The sequence below is a fragment of the Cryptotermes secundus genome, unplaced genomic scaffold (genome assembly GCF_002891405.2).
Source record: "Cryptotermes secundus unplaced genomic scaffold, Csec_1.0 scaffold955, whole genome shotgun sequence".
Classification (NCBI taxonomy): Eukaryota; Metazoa; Arthropoda; class Insecta; order Blattodea; family Kalotermitidae; genus Cryptotermes; species Cryptotermes secundus.
In genome coordinates this window covers 486,682-508,082 of record NW_019744422.1, presented here as the reverse complement: position 1 = coordinate 508,082, position 21,401 = coordinate 486,682, and the positions used below count along the sequence as shown (strand labels likewise).

The 21,401-nt window shown below is 43.6% G+C and overlaps 1 protein-coding gene across 6 annotated transcripts in view; it reads left to right on the top strand.

The window, feature by feature from the left end:
* LOC111874781 (beta-arrestin-1) overlaps nucleotides 1-21,401 on the top strand; it is an 86,384-nt gene that overhangs the window by 17,627 nt on the left and 47,356 nt on the right. For all 6 annotated transcript variants that reach the window (XM_033755593.1, XM_033755594.1, XM_023870562.2 and 3 more), the window contains one exon: nucleotides 11,921-12,036. In XM_033755593.1, coding sequence (XP_033611484.1) covers nucleotides 12,002-12,036 — 35 coding nt within the window. In that variant the 5' untranslated portion in view covers nucleotides 11,921-12,001. The remainder of the gene's footprint in view (nucleotides 1-11,920; nucleotides 12,037-21,401) is intronic.

Genomic DNA, 21,401 nt, shown 5'->3' with positions numbered 1-21,401 from the left:
GTGCCGCTGCTATTCTTTACTACGTGTGAATACACGTAGTAGTACACACACACACGTAGTAAAGAATAGCAGCGGCACGCACACAGGAAGACTACACAGGATAACACCTATACAGTGTGGAAACAAGAACTAGCCGCTGCAGCACTTTAGACATAGGGCGAGTAACCCTAACAATTTTAAATTTAAAATTAGAGAAAAAAAATTTTTTAAAGGATTTTAAAATTAGAACTAAAGATTTTATAGTGCTACTACAGGTACGTCAAAATTAACGTGTGTAAAATAATCTACATCCAGACAGATATCAACGAAGTAGATGTTGATAATAACAAGGAAAGTGTTTTAAATGTTAAATTTTGGGCTGAGTGCAGTGTGACAGCGACGTGAGTGTTATACACCTGATGATGGCCGTTTGAGGCCGAAACATGTAGTGTAGGTGAACAAGATCAAGGACACATAATATATTGTTTGCACTTGGGACGGAATTTGTATCATTATATCATTTACCAAGTTACTCGTTAGATGTGTCTTTCTTTCACCCTTTATGTCAGCTCTGTTGTATGCAGTTTGTTTCCACACGCCTACAATTTGTGTACGTCCCCCTGAATAAGAGATCATATAGCACAATCATACAAAATAACCGATAAATGATAGTTGATGTAAATGTATGAATTATAATTTTTTATTCCTGGTAGCTCAGTCAGTAGGATGACGATTCACGGTCTTCGGCCGGTTCATTGTTTCGTACTCCACTTCCCCATTACCAGTGTTGGTGCCCATGCACCCTAATTGTGCACTGATGCTCTCGGGTGCAATGACCGGCACATGAAGTCCATAACGCGTCCCATCTAGGGAACTTCAGAGTGCAGTTGTTATTACGGGTTATCCCGATCTGACAGGCTCCTTACAGCGATGACTAAATAATACTGTCTTCTGAGATGTGACGTCGACTAGTCTAATAGAGGTTTGACGACGTTTCGGAGGAACGCTGTGCCTCTGTCTTCAGGATAGAATGGTAATCCAACCGTGGAGAAAGTGGTATGGATATAGACCGGATAGCATTCCGGAGCGAACCAGTAGGTGCAAAGGGAAGATGAAGATTATGCTCTTCTGGTATAGGGTCTCTTGCAGTTATTACATGTGAACGTTTACATAGCCGTAGATTATTGGTTAGTAAGGGTTTCATGGCCGGTCACGGTAGCCGAGCGGTCTAAAGCATGTACTATCTTCGCTCGCTTGGAAACCGGGATCGTGGGTTCGAATCCCACTCAGGGTATGGATGTTTAGTTTGTATGTGTGTGTTTTTCTGTGTTGGTGTACAGGTAGAGGCCTTCCGACGAGTTGATCACCCGCTCAAGGAGTCCTACCGAATGTGTAAGATCTAGAAAAACCGAAGTGAACGGAGAAGTTCATGGAGGCAGGCCTAGGCCCACTGGGGCTGTAGTGCCAGTGGGCCTAAAAAAAGGGTTTCATGAATTTAATATTTAGAATAGCAGTGCCCTGGATTTTATTAGAAGTCTGTGATGTGGCGTCTCAATCTTCTTCGTGAAATTAGATTATTACATAGAATGATCCTTGATTTTTCTCTTCGACCCTGAAGGTGACGGTTCATCCTGAACGTCTTTAAACTGATGCAAGGCTACACGGCGCCACGTCCCAGGAGAAATTATTCTTTACAGTATTCGCCGTCAGAATTTCAGATCTCAGAACGAATATCAAGTGGTACTCATGGATGGAGCATGAAGGGATTTCTACCGTTAGAAATTGAGAGTAGAGAAATATTAATGCGATTTTTAATTATGTTAATATTTTAGTCTACCCTCGATTTCGAATGGTAGAAATCGTTTTATGCCGGTCACAGTGGCCGCGCGGTCTAAGGCATGAACTATCTTCGCCCACTCAAACACTGGGGTCATGGGTTTCGAATCCCATTCGGGGCATAGATGTCTGCGTGCGTTTATTTTGTGTTTGTGTAGTGCTGTGTTTATAGAGGCCCTGCGACGGGATTGTCCTCCGTCCAAGGAGTCCTACCGACTGTATATAGATTAAGAAACTGAAAAGGCAACCAAGGCCGAACAAAATGCTGTAGACCATAATATAATATTATGTAATATAAATTCCTTTACGAAAATCTATGTTTTTCATGCATGTGACGTATTTCTTTGTAACGTTAGCTATACCTTCTGATGATGGTCAGTAGTGACCGAAACATGTAAGGCAATATTGTCTATTAGACTTGTTGCACTTGATGGACCTTGCCACTCATTGACGGCTCAGGATGTCTTTTACAAAGCAGCAGAAATATGGGTATGATTTACTTTTTGTAAATATTTCCATATTTTATTTTGTTGATTGCATGTGTCCATTTTTTGTTTGTTGAAATTTCGAAGCATTTCGAAGCATGTGGTTATTACTCCGCCGTACGGATACCGTACGCAGTGCTGGAGAAGCAGCAGATAGCAGCCAGCTGGGCCATACCGGTCTGCACCTGCCCTCGGCAACAATGCACAACAAGCTGTTGTGGAACACAGGTTCACAAAAGCCCACAATCCGACATCACTTTGAGCCACTTCAGTCCGTTTCATATCTTCATAAATTCATATGTGGCTGACCAGCTGACCAGCCAATCCATAATACAGTCTTGAGCATTTGGGCACTTATTCATCAAATCGAATTCCCTGTCGTCACGCATAGCGTAACAATCGTGGCGCATTCTCTCTGTTATTGCCTTCAAATTTTCCAACTTGGTGCTCTTATAAATAGTGTAAAACAGATCAGAGTCCAGAGTTAATGATACAGCTTAATCCTGCTCTTAAGTTATCTCGAATTGCGTAAGACTTATGGAAAAAACCTATACCGGGCATAAAATGTATTTAATTTCTCTGTACGACTTTCGTTATAAACATTTTTTGTTCCGATAAATATTTAGCGAGTTACGCTCGAAATGGGCGGATAGACTTATGTAGGCCACAATGTTAAATGTACCTTTACGTTATTATTGTCCGAGTATAAGCAAGATAAGGAAAATCTCCACTATAAAATTTCATGAAAACCCGTTACATGCGGACAAGCAGACGTGGCGAATCAAACGGGCGTGTTTGTGCGACTTCTCGTAAACGTGCCAGAAGCCCGCCGTTTAATCCAGCTGCAAGCAAGTTAAGTCGACATTGGGTTTGAGATTCTCGCAGCAGCGACTATCTTTGGAATGCAACGTATTGCAGACCTGTGGAAGTCAACTGATGGGCTGGAGGAACATGTCTTCTCCGTTTTAAGGGTCGAAGAGTAAGCTTAGCAGGAAACCAGCATGAAGTAGGCAGTAAGATGTGACCTCGAAGGTGGAGGCGATATGTTCCTCCGAAACGTCGGCTGACTTTCATGCACTGAGTTATATCCCAGAAGACAGAACTCTTTCAGGTTAATTCAAATTTACATCTTCACAGTTCGATGACGAAATCACTCACTGACAAGCGTAGCAGTTGATCGGATCGAGACGATCCAGCACAATTATAGGACTGATTCCTTGGCCAGGCCAGTTCGTTTGGCATTCTCACAGCCAGTTTCTCTGTTCATTTTTATATTGTCTCAGGTATTCTAGCCCTCTCATAGGCATGAATGTAAAAGCCCGACGCAGTCCAGGTGCCACCGCAGCAGCCGTGTCGGGCACAGTCCTCACCTCAGAAGTGCCCGTAGAGATGTCTGTGGACATTTGCTGTTCAGACCGAATCACAAATTATGTCGATCGTGTGAAGTACAAGAATGTGTTTTACTTCGTTTGGAGGCTTTCGTTTTGGGAAATCCGTGAAATAAACGCGTTATGCGGAGTTGGTGTCATTCTGCTTGCCTGCCTGCGTGAAGTAAGTTTGCTAAAATACATTGCTCAGCTACACTACAAGTTGTAGGACAAGTATTATTTCGGTCTGTATTGTGTCACTATATAAATCTGCTAAGTAGATAAATAATTAACTAAATATTTGCACCACAAATCAGCGCCATCGTAATTCTTAGAAACTACAAATCGCGCGAAAAACAGATACACAACATAAAGTCAGCATTTACTGTAATAGAGTGAAAAATAGTTTTGTGTCTATTGTGTCTTTGCTGTATATTCGTGTCAGCAGTAGATTTGTGGAGGCAAATTGAACATGCAAAATCGAAGATAAGGACGGAGGATGAATTAGAGCGCGTTTCTTTTTTGCATATACCATCTGTCAACGTGTTCTGCAGAATGCAACACGACGGATGCGCTATGTTCATGTTCTCTTTAATTTCTTGTCATCTGCATTTAAGCTACTTTATCCTTAAGTAAAACTTTAATCTGGTTTGATCACATGGGCACGTGGATATCTCCCTGGTACGAGAGTCCAAAGAATTCATCAAAGCTAATACCAGACTCCACCAGTTGGATTCAGTGCAGTTTCTGTTCTCTGTTGTAGAGCTTTCGGGGGGGGGGGAGATTCTGACTATAGGAAGGCACAGCTGTACCATCCATCATTTCAGCAGTGTGTTTGTAATGTTGCAATCCCATTCAATCCTTGGTCTCCTTTGTTTAAAATTCTTCTGCATTCGTATAAAGACAAAATGTAGGAGACCATTGCAAGGCCTCAGTTTCTGCTTGGTGTTAATGGGCTTCTCTACTGCAGATAGTTTCTGAATCTGTGTTAGGATACACGTTTAGGCTCCACATAGATTTTTTGTAAATTGACCCACATTTATGCAAGGCAATGTAATGGAATTCGATCCGGGATACCGCAGTCGGTATAGCGACTTGCTACGGTCTGGACGACGGAGGGTTCGGAGTTCGAGTCCCAGTAGGGTCAAGAATTTTCTCCACGTCGTCCAGACCAGCTCTGGGATCTAGCCAATGAGCACCGGGGGTTCTTCCCCCAGGGTAAAACGGCCGGGGCGTGAAGCTGACCACTCACCTCCACCTAGTGCCGAGGTCAAGAAAATGTGGATCTATACATCCAGTCCCCCATACGCCTTCATGGCGTAGTGCTTAATTAGTTAATCACAGGGACAACTTTACCTTTTTACCGTTATATAATGGAATTGAGAATGAAGTAAAATAATGCAACTATCATAAATTGATTTTATAAGACGTGAGTCATAATTGAACTCTATAGACACGAAAGCCCGTTACTGGATACGATCCTGATCTAATTGTATCCGTCTCCTATCCACAGCCTCTTTCCATGAGATCAGCATCATGTTATCGAGTGGTGATCCTTAAGAAGAGGATTGTATCGAATAAAACTGCGCGCATTTCTTGTTTCCCGCATATTCGATCCGGGATACCGCAGTCGGTATAGCGACTTGCTACGGTCTGGACGACGGAGGGTTCGGAGTTCGAGTCCCAGTAGGGTCAAGAATTTTCTCCACGTCGTCCAGACCAGCTCTGGGATCTAGCCAATGAGCACCGGGGGTTCTTCCCCCAGGGTAAAACGGCCGGGGCGTGAAGCTGACCACTCACCTCCACCTAGTGCCGAGGTCAAGAAAATGTGGATCTATACATCCAGTCCCCCATACGCCTTCATGGCGTAGTGCTTAATTAGTTAATCACAGGGACAACTTTACCTTTTTACCGTTATATAATGGAATTGAGAATGAAGTAAAATAATGCAACTATCATAAATTGATTTTATAAGACGTGAGTCATAATTGAACTCTATAGACACGAAAGCCCGTTACTGGATACGATCCTGATCTAATTGTATCCGTCTCCTATCCACAGCCTCTTTCCATGAGATCAGCATCATGTTATCGAGTGGTGATCCTTAAGAAGAGGGATTGTATCGAATAAAACTGCGCGCATTTCTTGTTTCCCGCATAGCTCGGGCGCGTTCCTTTGGTTACCCTAACGGTACTAGATGAACTAGATGACTGTAATTCGTGAAATTGTGGTGTTATTCTTGAGGGAGGATCCTGCGTGTGGCTTAACAGCCGACTGCTCTTACCGTGGGCGTTGGCGTTGTTACTTGTTGACAGTGCGTTAGGGGCAAAGTTGCCTCCATAATAATGGGCAACATGCACACAATTGCCATGCAGTATCCGAATTCTTGGCTTCTTGGTTATTTCTTCGTTTTTTTTTCAGTGACACCGCGTCAATTGCACAACTGCGTGTTTGTCAGGATGACTGCGAGTTGAGGTTGCAAATCTGTATGACATCATTTGAAGGGACTGAGGAAAACTAGGAAGAGTCTGAGGGTAGCTGGTCTTCGGGCAGAGGTGCTAACTGGTATCCTCACGAATACGAAGGAACGCTAATCATCACCGGTGTATAATAGTTTTAGCAGTGAATTTTTTGGATTGCAGGAGGCAACGCTGTAGATCGGGTGGCCATAATGCCTACACTACCTCTTTTTTCTTTATGATGGTCTCTGCGCGGTTACTGGGATAGGCCAGGATCGCTTCCGTCCCCGTGTTTTCTTGCTCATAATTCACTGACATTTTCCGTATGCTGCATTTAACCAAAACAGGTCCTTAAATAAATTAAGAACCTATTCAATTCCCGAAATTTCGGAATTCTACATGGTCTGGCAACCGATACTGATGAGACCTTCCGTCTTAAGAATCTTGTGAAGTGATGACCCAGACTAAGCGAGCCTCCCCGATCCTCGAAAACGCTTGAAACAAGGAACGTCTTCAGAAAAGCTTCCATCAGCACAGAGGATCTTGCACCTGCCGGTTATTTTGCATCAAAAAAATAAAATATCTATAGTCTTATAGTCTATACAGAGACATTTTACTATAGTCTTACGTTACGAAAACCAAAAATGTTCTTATTCCAAGATGTATATTTGTACATTTATTACATTTTAGTATTAATCGTTAGTGTATATTTTTGTGTTCGAGATATATGGCACCCAGCCGACCACCAAGTTGCACCGGTTGAGCAGCGCAGATGTATAGGACAGCAGGAATTGTAAGGAAATATGTATGTTTCATACATCTGTTGGGTGATTGTGATATAGGCCCTAGCTCCGGTGGTTCATTGGTCATCGCCATTAAACCGAAACTTTGATGTTGACGTCATGGGGGCCTCCACAGTATAAATTTACATTCGACAAAAAAAAATATGTCGCGGTAATAGAAGTGACATACTTCTAAGATAATTTCCCTCACTAAACTTCAGAATCCATGCTATAAGTTCACATTGTCCCGATAGTTACGTACGAGGAAGGTAAAAAATACGAAGGTGGACAGCCTCATGTGGATGCTATCCTACCAGATTCTATGCCCCATCAATTGGTACGCAGGCACATTGACATTGGTTGCCATAAATGAAAGTAAACTGCTTTTGACAGTGTTAGTTTCTGACGAAAGCCCCAAGCAAAGAGGCAGAATGCTGGAACAGTCGACCATGAAACTGCTATAAAATTCTTGTTCTATACGAAGAGATGTGTATGCATATATTCCAGGCGCTACTGTACGACTGGTCCCCTACACACACTGCCTGGAGGACAGTCCCTACGTTCACATTTTCCGTCGGATTCAGATACAAAGTTATTTGTTGTAATATTCGTCCTGAAAAATGGTTGGATTGGAAATGAGATTAAAAGTTTTCGGTGTAATGCCTGTTATAATTGGTTGATACCATTGCGTTTGAGACAAATTATCCAATCAGAAAGGCGGTTTATTGCATGTACGTAAATACGAGTATGAAGTAGCACCAGTATTGGTTTCTTGGTATTCTGCCAGGAGGAAGGATTATATTATTTGACAGGTTAATTTGCAAGATTAATTCAAACGTTGTGTGTGTGTGAGAGGATGCATCTGTGTCTGAATGTTGAGTAGGCCTGTAATTACCGTGAGACATGACAAAGTATGGTTTGTGCTGTATGTGAGTCACAAGAAGCTTAGATTAGACGATTGTGATTGGCGTGATCTTGCGTGTATAAAACTCGATTTCTTTGTTTTGAGTAAGGCTACCATTTGGTATAAAGATCATCAGGTCTAATGTGAATTAGGACGAAGCCTGGTGACTAGAAAGGCATTCAGTGATAGGTCTACCTGCCTTTTTAAGGACGACGTTTCAACTGCAGAGAAGTGAGATTAGAGAAGAGAGTAATGTAGAATGCATAAGAATTTTAAAGGTGATTTTGACCTCTTTTAGCGTTGTATTTCGGCATTGACCTGGATATGCCAAGAAAAATCACGTAAACCCTCGGTAACTCGGCCGAGATCTGATCCGAATACCTCCTGAATATACCAACACGCACGATGTTAGCTATGCTCTTTTAATGACGTTCCCAGCACTTAGCTGTTGGGCTTTTCAAATTCACACGCCAATATAACGCAGAAACATCTTCCGCTTTCTGTCGTTTTCGCAACGAAAATTGTAGCAGGGAGAGTGCGGTCGGTATAGCGACTACGCTGCTGGCTGGACGGCCGGGGTTCGAGTCCCGGCAGGGCAAGAGATTTCTTTCTCCTCCATAGCGTTCAGACCGGCTTTGTGGCCCAACCAGCCCCATCTCCAATGGTTCCTAGGCGCTCTGTCCCCGGGTGTAACAGCTCGAGAACCGCTCATCGGATGTTCATGAAAATTAACTTTTAGGACTTACACGAAAATATGTAGAGATATTTGAGTCTTTATTAAAATCCGACAAAACTGACGAGCATTATGCAAGAAGACCTAAGCGTTTCGTCGCACATTTCGAATATGATTCGCATGCAACATTCAACATTTATCGGAGCGAATGTTGTTTCAAGAGAAAGTTGCGTAGGAAAAGGAAACAGTTTATATTCTCCTTAAGTCTTACTGTTTCTGGGATAAACAGAGGGGAGGGAACGCGCCAGAATTATTGCTCTATGCATGCCTTTCCTAACTCGTTTCATTATTAGCGGGGTTTTAATGATTCACAAGAATTTACCCCGTACTGAGGAAGTCGTTTTTGTCTCTTCGTGCCACCTTGTGTTTAATCTCCTTAATTACTCGGAGAGATTTTGTATTGAGAGAAATAGGTACGGAGATATTTCTGCAGTCAAGCACCACGTCATGAGTACCTATCGGATGGGCGGGCGGGATGTGGATGTTACGCCTCATCTCCGTGAAGAGGGACCCACCGCTGGGTAGGCCCCATGAGCCGATCTGAACGTGTTGACGAAGAGAAACATTCATCTACTGGGAGTAGTACCACAGCCGTCCAACCCGTAGGCAGTCACTTTACTGAGTGAGATATCCAGGCCCTCTTGTTGTGTGGGTGCGGGGGGAGGGTTACCCTGAAATTAGTAACACGGTTTTCAATTTGGCCCTATTTGTCATGACACAAGTGACTTTCACATTTTTAAATTTTATTTTAAATAACGTAATTACCAGCTCTAATGAAAGTTTTAGATCATAGTGAAGAGCATGCGCGCGTGTTTAATACGTGTATACCTTCAAGGTGCAGTCGCAATAGCAAAAATTGCGACACAGGAACTTCGGTCGATGCCACAGCTTAAACAAGACCATGAAGACACGTTATTATTAAGATGTTGCACCTTCCCATTGTCAGATTATCTCAGTGAACATCTGCCTGGAGATGCGTTGGCAGAAATGAACATTAGACTTGACTACATTGGATTTTTTTCTCTCTGCGTGTGTCAAGGAGTGTGCCTGTGCCCCCAGCGCCTCAAACTTCAGAAGCTGTCAAAGTCAGAATTCGACGTGCATGTGAATGAGGTGACTTTCAAATGTTGTGCAGTGCGTGGAAGGAACTGATTACCGTTCTGACGCGTATGGGTGATCTGTAATCGTACGCGGAACCTATCCATGTGCTTGAAAATAAAAACTCGAATTACTGTTCATTATATCCTGCAGCTTCTGTTAGTGTGAGAGCTTAGTCTGTGTATAATCAATTTTCAAGAGTGTAAAGATCATTTTTAATCATCCTGTATTATGTCCCTATGCTGCGAAATATCTATATTCTTATGAAGTCAGGAGTGGTCTGGTGGATGAACCGTCCGGGCGGATGCCAGGATGCAGAGGAACTGCACAACTAAAGCAATAGGCGATTCTCTAGAAGACTGAGGTCGATTTTTTACGCCGCATTTACACGGTGTGTCCAGGACCCGTTAGGACTTTTTTTTTTTAATTTGCCCTGCAGTGCCATCTGTTAGCGAGTTGTGGCTTTAAGATTCTATCATGTTTTCTGACCTTGAATGTAACAGTACTGTTCTGACGCTCGTCGGAAAATGGCGGTTGAACAGAGAACCAACATCAAATTTTGTTTGAAGTTAGGCAAAACAGCCGGAGAAGCATACGAAAGGATATAAAGTGTGTACGGTAGTGATTGATTGAGTCGCTCGAACATTTTTCGATGGTATGCTGTATTTCGTGACGGCAAGGAGGACATTGAAGACGCTCCACGTGCATCAAAGCCGAGAACAAGTCGCACTGAAGAAAATGTGAAAAAAGTGACCGGACCGAAATCCTTGCATCAGACAGATATGTTTCTGCAAGACTCATCGAGGAGGTTTTGGGAATACAAAAACGTACTGTGCATCAAATTTTGACGGAGGATTTGGGAAAACGGAAGGTCTGTGCGCGGTTTGTACCGCACTCGCTGTCAGGCGATGAAAAACATGCCAGAGTGGAACACTGCAAAGGCATGTTATGGTCGGCTCAAAGTGATACAAAATTTACAAAATCGATTGTTACTGGTGACGAGACATGGTGTTTTCAATATGAGTATCTCACAAAGCGGTAGAGTGCAGCGTGGCTGAGCCCAAAGAAGCCAGCCGAAACCAAAGAAAGTGCGCATGCAGAAGAGTCGAGTAAAGACACTGCTAACCGTTCTCTTCGATTCCAAAGGAATCATTCACAAGGAATTTCTTCCAGAAGGTCAAACAGTGGATTCTGATTACTATCTCGGAGTCGTCAGCCGTTTGTGGGCGAGAATTCTTCGAATTCGACCTTAATACCGAGAGCAAGGTTCCTGGGCGCTCCTCCACGACAGTGCCCCACCCCACAAATCGAAGATGGTGCGGGATTTTTGGGCCAGAAAAAGGAACACAGTCTTTGATCATCCTCCGTATTCGCCAGATTTGGCTCCAGCAGATTTCTGGTTGTTCCCAGAAGTTAAGTTGGCGATGAAAGGAGACCGTCACACCATCCAGGACATCCAAAGGGAATGTACCGCAGTTTTAAATGCGATTTCACAAAAGGAGTACAGTGACTGTTTTCGAAAACTTTTCAATAGATTCAAGCTATGTATTGATTTAGAAGGAGACTATTTTGAATAAAAATAGCCCTAACAGAACCTGGACACACTGTGTATGGTCACTGTTTCATGAGATGACTTTGCCTTTCTCTTTCATTGAGATGCTGATATACAGGTTTCGTGTTGAAAGGGTTCTTGGTCGATTCCTACCATTGCCAAGAGTATCCAAAATAAACACCTAGTTTCTTCCGTTGAGGTTTTGCTCTAAAAATTGCTTTTCATTTTCTGATTCTCCCCACGCCGTTCCACTTATTGGCGTTATCTCTCTAACGATATTAGGTGACACGAATGAAGTAATAGGTAGTCTCTCTGTATATGACGTTCTATGGTTCGCTCGTAATTTCTCTCTCTTAGCCTCCGTACACTCGGTACCGCTTTCTTCTCAGACCGCATCTCGGTCTGTGTTCTGTGTGAGACCCAGTGATTATTGTAATTATTAAATTAATGGGCCTTGGCATCTTCCATTCTACTTGGTTAAGGATATTGTAGACCTTACACAGACACATTGCATATCTTTCCAATGGGGTTCAGTCCGTCGTTGAAATCTGTACCACAGAGAACTGTGAGCTTGCATCTCAATGTACCCTGATCCATTCTGGGCCGGGGTAACGCGTTCCTTAACAGAATTTTACATGGTCTTTGTCGTCTTCTGCAGTCGAATATTCGACAACGATCATGATAACGGTACTTGCATTAAACAGCATAACGTATATGTGTTTCAGGCCGGTCTGGAGGGGGATCCTGCCGCACCGGGAGAATCCCGGACTCCTCCTGGCCCAGTCCATCCTCCTTCGAGCCCCGAAATGGATGACGCAAACAGTAAACGGCAAGCCACTAGGTGAGTATCAGAGCAAATCCTCTATACTCTTATCCAGCCTGTAGGTAGGTTCTGACGACTGCCACTGTTTGATGGGGTTAATGCTTAGGGCTGGTTTCTGTTGTACTTAACTCGTATATTTGTCACGAAATGTCACTGTTATGAAGTGGCTTTAACATGTTCTTGCTTCTTGGACAGGGAAGTCTCTCTTGTGGCGGTAATGTGCATGAGTTTTGTTTAAACGACATGTAGCGCTAGGTATGGCATCATTGTTTAACAGGATTTACCAGTAAATGCAAGGTAATGGTAATCAGTTCGGATTTTAATGAACTATGCATTATAATAATCCGGTTAGTTAGTTGGCCTGGGCATGTTATTGGATTTGTGACAGAAGGATTTACGTTTAATAAGGCTGAAGGCTGAAGAGACGGTATAGAGTAGTGCTGAAAAGCAGAAATTTTTAGAAATGTATAGTATAGGAAACCACTGCTGACCCCCGAAAGCTGCAGTTCTAGGAGGAGGAAGAACAAGGATACGATGAAGCGAAGAAAAAACTCCGTGACTTTAGTCCGCAAGCGAACTCTACCGACCGAACCACCGCCGCTTGTGGACGAAGTTAGTGCCAACTTTAGCCGATAGAGGGTGTCACGTGGTCAGCGTGACGAATCCCCGCGGGCATTAATTTCATTTTTCTAGACCGGAGCCGCTATTACATGGAAGTAGCTCCTCAGTTATCCTCACGAGGCTGAGTGGACCCCTTTCCAGACGCACTACTTCTCAGAAAATCTGGTAGTGCCGGGAATCGAACCCGGGCCTCTGAATCTGTAGCCAGGAACTCTGAACACTAGACCACAGGCGGTTCAATGATGAAACGAATAATAATGAAGACAAACAATATGAAGAGTTGGATAAGGGGAGAGGTATAACGGTGAGTATGCCTAGGTCTGAAAAACATATTCGAATTAAGTTGCGTGTCATCGTACGTACATGAGAGCAAAAGCACGCTCGCTTTATTATTGGAGAAATCCTCGATTCGATTCTCAGCCCAGAACTGAGATTACTCAACAATTTTGTGGTTTTCTTCATGTTGGGATGACACCCCGAAACAGGCCACACCTTCCTCATATAGGCTTCACAATTTGTTATGTGAAGTCATCCTGCCGTTTGACGCCATATATAGTATCCAGTTTGAAAAGCATAATTAAATGCACCAACTATCAAACGAATTTTGAAGTCTCGTGGAATCGATAAGATAAACGAAAAGTTGCGTAATTATAACAGATGTAGAGAGGACGGTTTGATAAAGCTTCCACATATGCTAGACCAGTGATTCTCGAATACTGCCACATACAGTCGCCAGTAATATCTCATGCAGCCATCCGCTGTTCTTATGACTAAAGAGACTTTTGTCCGAAACACTTTTCCCTGTCTTGAGGTGAATTTTCTACGTATATTCTGAAAATGTAGTCACTGTTTTTGCGTGAGTGTTAATGTGCCACGCGCTTGTGCCTGTCCCATTTCCTTTTGAAAGCAAGTAGCACAGCAGTTTTACGGAAGAAAATCTTTTGGGTTGGCTGTGGAAGACTTCAGATGGGAGCTTCTGTAAATGAAGGTGGTCGTATTCAAGTAATATCTTTTGAACTGTGGCGACGGAACGCTGTGGCCATTGGAAATGCTTACCCGAGGACCACGGCACTCGGTGAACCGTGCTTTGTGCCCATCTTCCACCGTTCAGCTTGCAGGACTGAAACCTTTCCCACCGGGTGGGACCCGTCAGTGTTTGTTGCTGTTTCACTGCATCATCTTCTCCACGTTTGTCCATTCAGATCAAGGCCTCAAGTTCTTCGCCCCATTGCAAAATTCAGGATTAGCCGAGGAATAGAGACCCGTGGTTCGAATCCCGACAGGGACGGACTAATTGCCTGATGAGTTTCCAGAACGGGACTTGCTGACGACAGAATTTTGGTATGGAAACCTCTTCGAAATGTATCACTCGGAAAACTAAAAGCGAATTTGGAAGATGACATTAAAGTTGCCCAGTTGCGCTCAACGTCCGTTCCACTAGGTTCCTCTGTCGTTATTTGTTGTGTTAAAATAAAAAGTAGACCATCTGTGTCCGTTAAACCGTAGCCGCCGTATAAAGTAAATAGCTCCAGCCCGTGTGAAAGCAAACACCATGACTGTACCGGTGTGCGTAAGTTGCATACCGGTCACACAGGACAGTCTGATGTTAAGGATTACGTCATTAGTATTTATTGCATTACATGTTTCGGTTTTCCAAAAATCATTATCAGATGGAAGTTTTTAAATAGTCTCTTGTTTTGTATGGCGGCGATATACCTAGAAATTTTGTTAAGTGCCGGTGATTGGACAGCTTTCGTCTCAGTTGGTCCAAGTGAGAGTAGCCGCAATAAATGGAAGTACTGCATCGGTGTGCCTGATGAACATGACTAATCAAGTTAATTACAGTGAATGTGAATTCATCGAGAGATGAACATACACGACAAAGAAATTTCATAGTAAACGCAATCCGTACATTTCGTGTAAGTCTGTATGATCTCGTGCGTTCTGTTGAGTTAATGCTACAGATCGATATGAATGTCGCGGGATGGCAGTTGGCGCGTCTTGGGTTCCAATGTCGACTTTCCAGACTTAGATGTTCGTAGTTTTCCACAGTCCCTCCTTCTGCATTGCTCCCAGTTCATCATTAAAAACAGACGCAGTGTAACCATTGTTACTGCTAAAGCGTCTTTGCAGTTCTTCTGGGTTGTTGTACTTTAGCCCTGAAGATGGAGGCTGCATGTTCCCCCAAACGTCGCCATTCGCTTGCAAGACTGCACGGTGTCACATCCCAGAAGACCACAGTCTGAAGAAGGCATGCATATAATGTCGGAAATGCGTTCGTCTTTGCCCTGTGAAACCTCTGTGCTTAACTGATTAAGCACTGTGCCATGAAGGCGTATGGGGGAGTGGATGTGTGGAGTTTATAGCCGCCTTTAAATGGCCTCCCTACACCCTCTCTGTACAACCGTTTGGATTTTGGGAGTCCGTCTTTGTGCACCCTGTAAAGGTAAAGCTATCCGTGTAACAGGGCGTGAAGGCCCATAAGGATGTGAGACGTCGAGGCTCCCACATTTTCTAGAGAATTGGCTCAAAGATGGCGGCAAGGTTGTCAGCATTATGGGTCCGTCGCACTTTACCCCCAGGAAGATTCCTGGTACTCATTTCTTTTAGAGGCTGAGCCGACCCCAGGGTCATAGTGCGGCTAGAAGGATTAGGTAAATTGAAAAAAAAAAAAAATCCGCCTCATCGGGACTCGAACCCGCAACCTTCCGACTTGTAGCATAGTGTCTCAACCGACCAAGCTACCGCTTGCCCCCTTATATAGCCTGTAATAGTTTAATTGTTCCATTTAGGGAGTAAATACTTAGCTGTTATGGTATATCTTAATGCCTTTATTCTGTCTTATATTTAATTTCTTCTGCTTGTATTTTACTAACACTTTTGTTTTGCACGTTCAGAATCATACTTATACATGTGTAAGATTTGAGGTTTCTACGGCGGTGACTATAAATAGTGCCGTCTTCTGGGGTGTTACTCGGGAACGTCGGTTCACACAATCTGTACACGGCGCCACATCCCAGAAGACGGCATTCTTCACTTATACATAACCGGAATTGCCATGGACCGTGTTTCCACGTCAGTTTGTTATCGGAGCTAGTTTCTGAATTGTCACATGAAAAGCTATAAAGAATAGTTCTTTGGATTAATTGCATGCAGAGTTAAGGGATACTTGCTATCCGACACTCCAGTGTCTTCTGTTTCCGGCGGTCCGCGTTACCGACATTCATGTAGGCCTGATGTCAATACTGCATCGATTTGCGACGCAACGTAATGTAAAACGTCGAGGAAATCATACGAGCAACCAGGTGGGATTGTACATTAACGTCACACACATAGGAGAGGATGTTGACCGAGTTATGTGATATGTTACATCACGTCACATTTTACCTCGTTTCAAGTTACTGCCTCGGTATTTTCTGCTGGTAGACTTGAGGAAGGTTGATTTCTTCTTTGGTGATTATCGTACTGCTCTAGCATTCCGAAGGCCCCGGTTTCCATTCTGATCGTCTCTACTAACGCAATGGAAAGTATGTCAGTTTCATGACAACCACGCGAATCGCCTTGAGACGGGAGTAGAACCTACTTCCGAAACGTCGTGTATATCTGATATACCTCAGGCAAGTGGACAGTGCCCAACAGTATTGGTGTACTTCTAATGCCTGTGAGGTGTACGGCCATGCTTGGAACTGTGAATCCAGGTCGGGAGTTATTATTTCGATGCACACTTACCGGAGGAAGTATGAGTGACGTCGCTGTGTCGCGCGTGATGGTTTCTTGTTTACGTCTGGATTTCGCATGGCTGTACTTGTTTAAGCAACACCCGATCTTGCAGTGAGACGGAGTTGTCACTGTGGCGCGGCCCGTTTTGTTGTATGTTGAGCGCATTGTAGCTGGGCTACCGGCTATCCGTATTTGGGCTGTTGTGGTTTCCTGCAGTTTCTCCAATCCAGAGCCTTTGTAGTACCTTGAAATACGTTACAGCCGCTTCTCCCAGCCCATAACATTTTGAGTGGAATAAAGCAATTCAGCGCGTTGTCATGACAACGTAAACTGCTTTCGCCTTTCGTGGCATTCTGTTAAGGACCCGTGTACAATAGCTTGATAATAACAGAGAAAATGACGGTGATGTGGAGCATTTGCACGCTGTGTATCAGATATGCTCTCGTGCCTTTGCTGTCTGAGGGCTGCACAGAGAATGTCTGCAATGCATGTATTGTTCTGTATATTAATAAGGGACGCAAGTAAATGCAGGAAGTTAGCAAATTACTGATGATACAGGCTTAGTACATTGCTGTAACCGTACGTTTTAGACTTAGGGAGTAGCATTTATTGGCGCGATATTTTGATGTTGGCAATAACCCACTGGCTTCCATAAAAACAGGAAATTTCTTGATTGCTACTGCATATGGCTACTTTCTGGGTTATCCGACTTGCAGAAAGTACTGTACAGCACCCGGGGATTTACTTCCAACACTACCCTCGTACGAAATCCAGAATGCCTGCATATTTATTGTTTTTCACATCGGGCTGTAACGTTTCTTTTATAAAATGACATGTAAACAGTTCATAGTTTACTCGTTTGAACGACTGTTTGAAATGTTTCTTTAATAGTGCCAAATTCGCAGGGTGGAAGACCACACCTTTTCGGCTTCTCTATTATATACACAGTGACTGCCCATATATCTACGCAGCCATGGTGATAACGGGCCTACATGGAACGTAAATCAAAAATTATTTTTGCAAAAACTGCTGATAAAAAGTGTGTATGTATATAAAATAGAGATCTCAGTAGTATCCATAATTCTTATTTGAATTCTTTGGCACGTGCTGGACGAAATGTAAGGAAATTGAGTTTTGACTGTTGGTGTGACATATGTATGCGATTGCAGTAAATTAACATGAAGGCCTTTATGTACGGAAAGCCATATAAACGCATTTGCAAAATATGTGTAGTGTAAATGCGCTAGTCATTTTGTTTGTGTTTTTATTATCCATGAGAACGGCCAGTTGTACAGGCAGTGGGTAATTTATTCCTTTGGCAGCAGCCACACATGTAAAATAATTAAATGACTTTTCTTCTTCGTTACTTATTTTCCGTAAACAAACCAAATGCTGGCCACTGTTTTCAGAGGAAGCGTAAATAAACACCACGCTGATCGGAATCCGCTGCCGTGACGTAAACAGTAGTCTGTTCTGAAGAGAAGGGACCGTTAGAACTGTATGTTATAGGACTGTATTTAAATTCTTTAACGCTTCTTTATTTTTCCGATTTCGAGACTGTAGTTTGAACCAATGCCGAAGTTGCCCTTACAGCAGTAAACAGGTCTGTCACTGAATCGGTTATGGCCATTGAGTGCATGAAAGTGGGCATATAGTCAGAACAGATTTGTTTAACGACGCTGGTCAACTGCGTGAGTTATATACCGTAGAACAGCAGGCGATTATGAATTAGTAATTGGGAATAACGTGCGGGAAAACGGTCCTGATCGACTTCAAGGCGCCGTAGGCTAGAGGGACTGACGAAAACGTTAATAAAGGTAGCACATACCCAAGCCGGGATTGAAACGTAGGACCACTCTAATACGAAGCAAAGTAAGAGTGATAACCACTCCACCACGTCGTTTTGTGACACGATACAAGGGTAAGTAGTCAGCTTCGCGCTGGAAGTGCCTTTTAACGCTTTAGGAGCGTGCATGGGTCCCGAGTAGCTGTCGACACTGCTTCCGGGATAGAGTCATTGCCCAGTCAGCAGACTCAGGCGATTTGACCAGTTCCGGATAATTTACATGCTGTGTGCACAATACAGAGCGACAGGGGTCTACTAGCTGTTCGAATTCTGGTTACGTACGAGTCTGACGAAAGTTCTTGTTAGACTTGAACATTCGTTCTGACATCGAGTGATTGATGGGTAGATCACTTAGTCATTCCTAAGGAGAACATTTAGTTGGTCGAATGCAAGTGCTGTAAGGCGCTAGAAGGTTTTGGAAAACGTTACCTGGACTTGTCAGAGAATTACTGAGTGCCAAGCCCGTGACTGACTTCGTGCATGCGCCCAAATTGAACGATTGTGCCGCGAGCTTGCCTAAAATTATGGAAGAGACCAAGAACCGTTTATCAGCATGGACAGCAGGGAGCTCCTCTGCGTGCTCCTTGCGTGCTACACTGGCACTCAGCTGCAAATGCTCAACTGTCTTCATTTAGATAGAGAAGTCCTCAAATCTCTGCTCCTAACCAGTGGACCAGCAGCAGCTGAAAGAGACGTCATTCTCTCCCGGCGGTTACAAGAAGAAAACACATCTTAAGACGCCAGAAGGAAGAGAGATACGCCATCCCTGGCGGAGGCTATACCCCAACAACAGCCCAGCTGGTTCCTCCTAGGAACTACTTCGCGCCATTTAGGATGGCCGTTATCAATGACAAAACAGTTCCTAACCTTATCCGGCAGCTGCCGAGGTCATAAAATCGGAGAGCCGACGAACATCTTATCCCGCAAATCTCCTTTACATTCAAATGGATAGGCCGAATAAACTGCTTATCAGTCGCCAGTTACTGTTTCGGACTATGGATTCCAAGATCCGCATTGCCTCTCACAACATTACTGACTGCAGTACCACTAACCAAAACCTTTCAAACCGATCAAGGCATTTATGCGGCACCTTCGATCAGTTACTTGCTCAGAAGATAATCTCTCTCACCCTATAGGAGATGGGTTTCGACGTCATAAGCGTCAAACAGGTGACGGCCTAGCGCCCCTCATAACAGTCTCCTTGCCAGCGTCTACAGGGACTGGTACGCTAAGGAAGTCACCATAACTGCTTGTTCCACTGGTGTCATTAAGGCTGAAGAACTGGAGTTCAAGAAGCACTGTAACGGTGAACGTTTTGATCACATTTGCGTCGCATTGCAGATGTCTGCCTGCATACCGAAATGCTGCAACTGCGAGGTGCAGCATGCAGACAGCTACAGAAGGTGCAGCGGCTTCCCGGTCCCAAAACACCCACTTGCAGCACCTTTGCGTTCGCAGCTGGCTCTGACGCAGAGCTTGCGCCCTCCCATCAAATGCAGGCAGCACTGATAGGGATCAGTCCCACTTGTAACAACAGATTGTGATTGGCTCAAGGACAGATTTTTTTTTTTTATTTGAGATAGATTCATACAATCTGTCCAATTAAGGACAATGAGCACTTTTGGTGACTGAGGTAACTATGTCATTAACAGTGTTAATAAGGCTATCCCAGTAGATGCCTTAAGATTTGTGGCATGTATACACTTAAAACTAGCTAAATCTATCAGATAGGTCTGACGGCTTGAATCTTTTTAATCTCCTAACTTCATCTTCATGGGTTAGTAGTGAGGCTGCGAGTTCGTTTGGATGTACTTGTAGTCTCCGACTGTACTTAGCACTACACTTTTTAATTTCTTCTCGCACTGTAGATACACTTAAGTCCTTATGTAACACTGTATTGGGCACATACCAGGGCTCATCAACTATTTCTCTGAGAATCTTGTTCTGAAATCATAGTATTTCCAGGTTTGAATTGCTGGCTGTTCCCCACAGTGATATTCCATAAGTCCATATAGGTTTGAGTATTGCCTTGTAGAATAAGAGTTTGCTATTAAGAGATAGTTGTGATCTTTGTCCGATTATCCAGTACAATTGCCGAATTTTCAGGCCCAATTGTTTTCTTTTGCTGAAGATATGTTTCCACCATGTTAGCCGGCGATCTAAATGTATGCCAAGATACTTGGCTTCATCTGCTTGTGGTAGTTGTGAGTCATTTAGTGTAACTGGCGGGCATTGTCCTTTTTTCATAGTAAATGTTACCTGGACCGATTTGCTCTCATTGACTTTGATCTTCCACTTTCTTAGCCATTTTTGCATGTCATGTAGGTTTTCTTGAAGACATCTAGATGCCGTAGCAGGATCCGTATGGGTTGCTAAAACAGCGGTGTCATCAGCATATGTTGCAGTCATGGTCATTTCGGTAGTAGGTAGGTCTGCAGTGTAAAGGAGGTATAGTAGCGGGCCTAGTACGCTGCCTTGAGGTACCCCAGCTAGTATAGGGTAGATTTCAGTGTAGAAATCTTCATGTTTGACGAAGAAATATCTTTGCGTAAGGTAAGATTTTAAGATGGAGAACATATTATGGGGCAGATTTGACTTTAGTTTGTAACAGAGTCCCTGGTGCCACACCTTGTCAAATGCTTGGCTAATATCGAGAAAGGCTGCTGTACAGAACTTCTTTTCTTCTAGGGCATTGGAGGCTTCTTTCACTACTCTATGTACCTGTTCAATAGTACCGTGCTTGCTTCTGAAACCAAACTGATGGCTTGGTATTAATTTCTGTTCTTCTAAGATTGGTGTGAGGCGTTTCAGCAAGAGTTTTTCTAAGACTTTTGAAAGGACTGGTAGAAGACTTATAGGTCTATACGATGCAATCTCTCTGGGATTTTTCGCCGGTTTAGGAACCATGATGATTTGCGCTATTTTCCATTGAATGGGGAAGTGCTCCACTCTCAACACTGAATTGAAGATCATCGTGATTACGTGAAAACACTTCTCAGAGACTTCCTGTAGGACCTTCCCTGTAGTTATGTCATACCCAGGCGCTTTATTTGCGTTGATTTCTTTTTGTATGACTTGTCTGACTTCTGTAATTTTGATTTTTTTTTATGGGTGGGGCCATCTGATGCGGTGCTGCAAGGACCCTGTTGATCACCTGCTGGTCTTCTAGGGTACTTTCGATGTCGTTGGGGAGAAA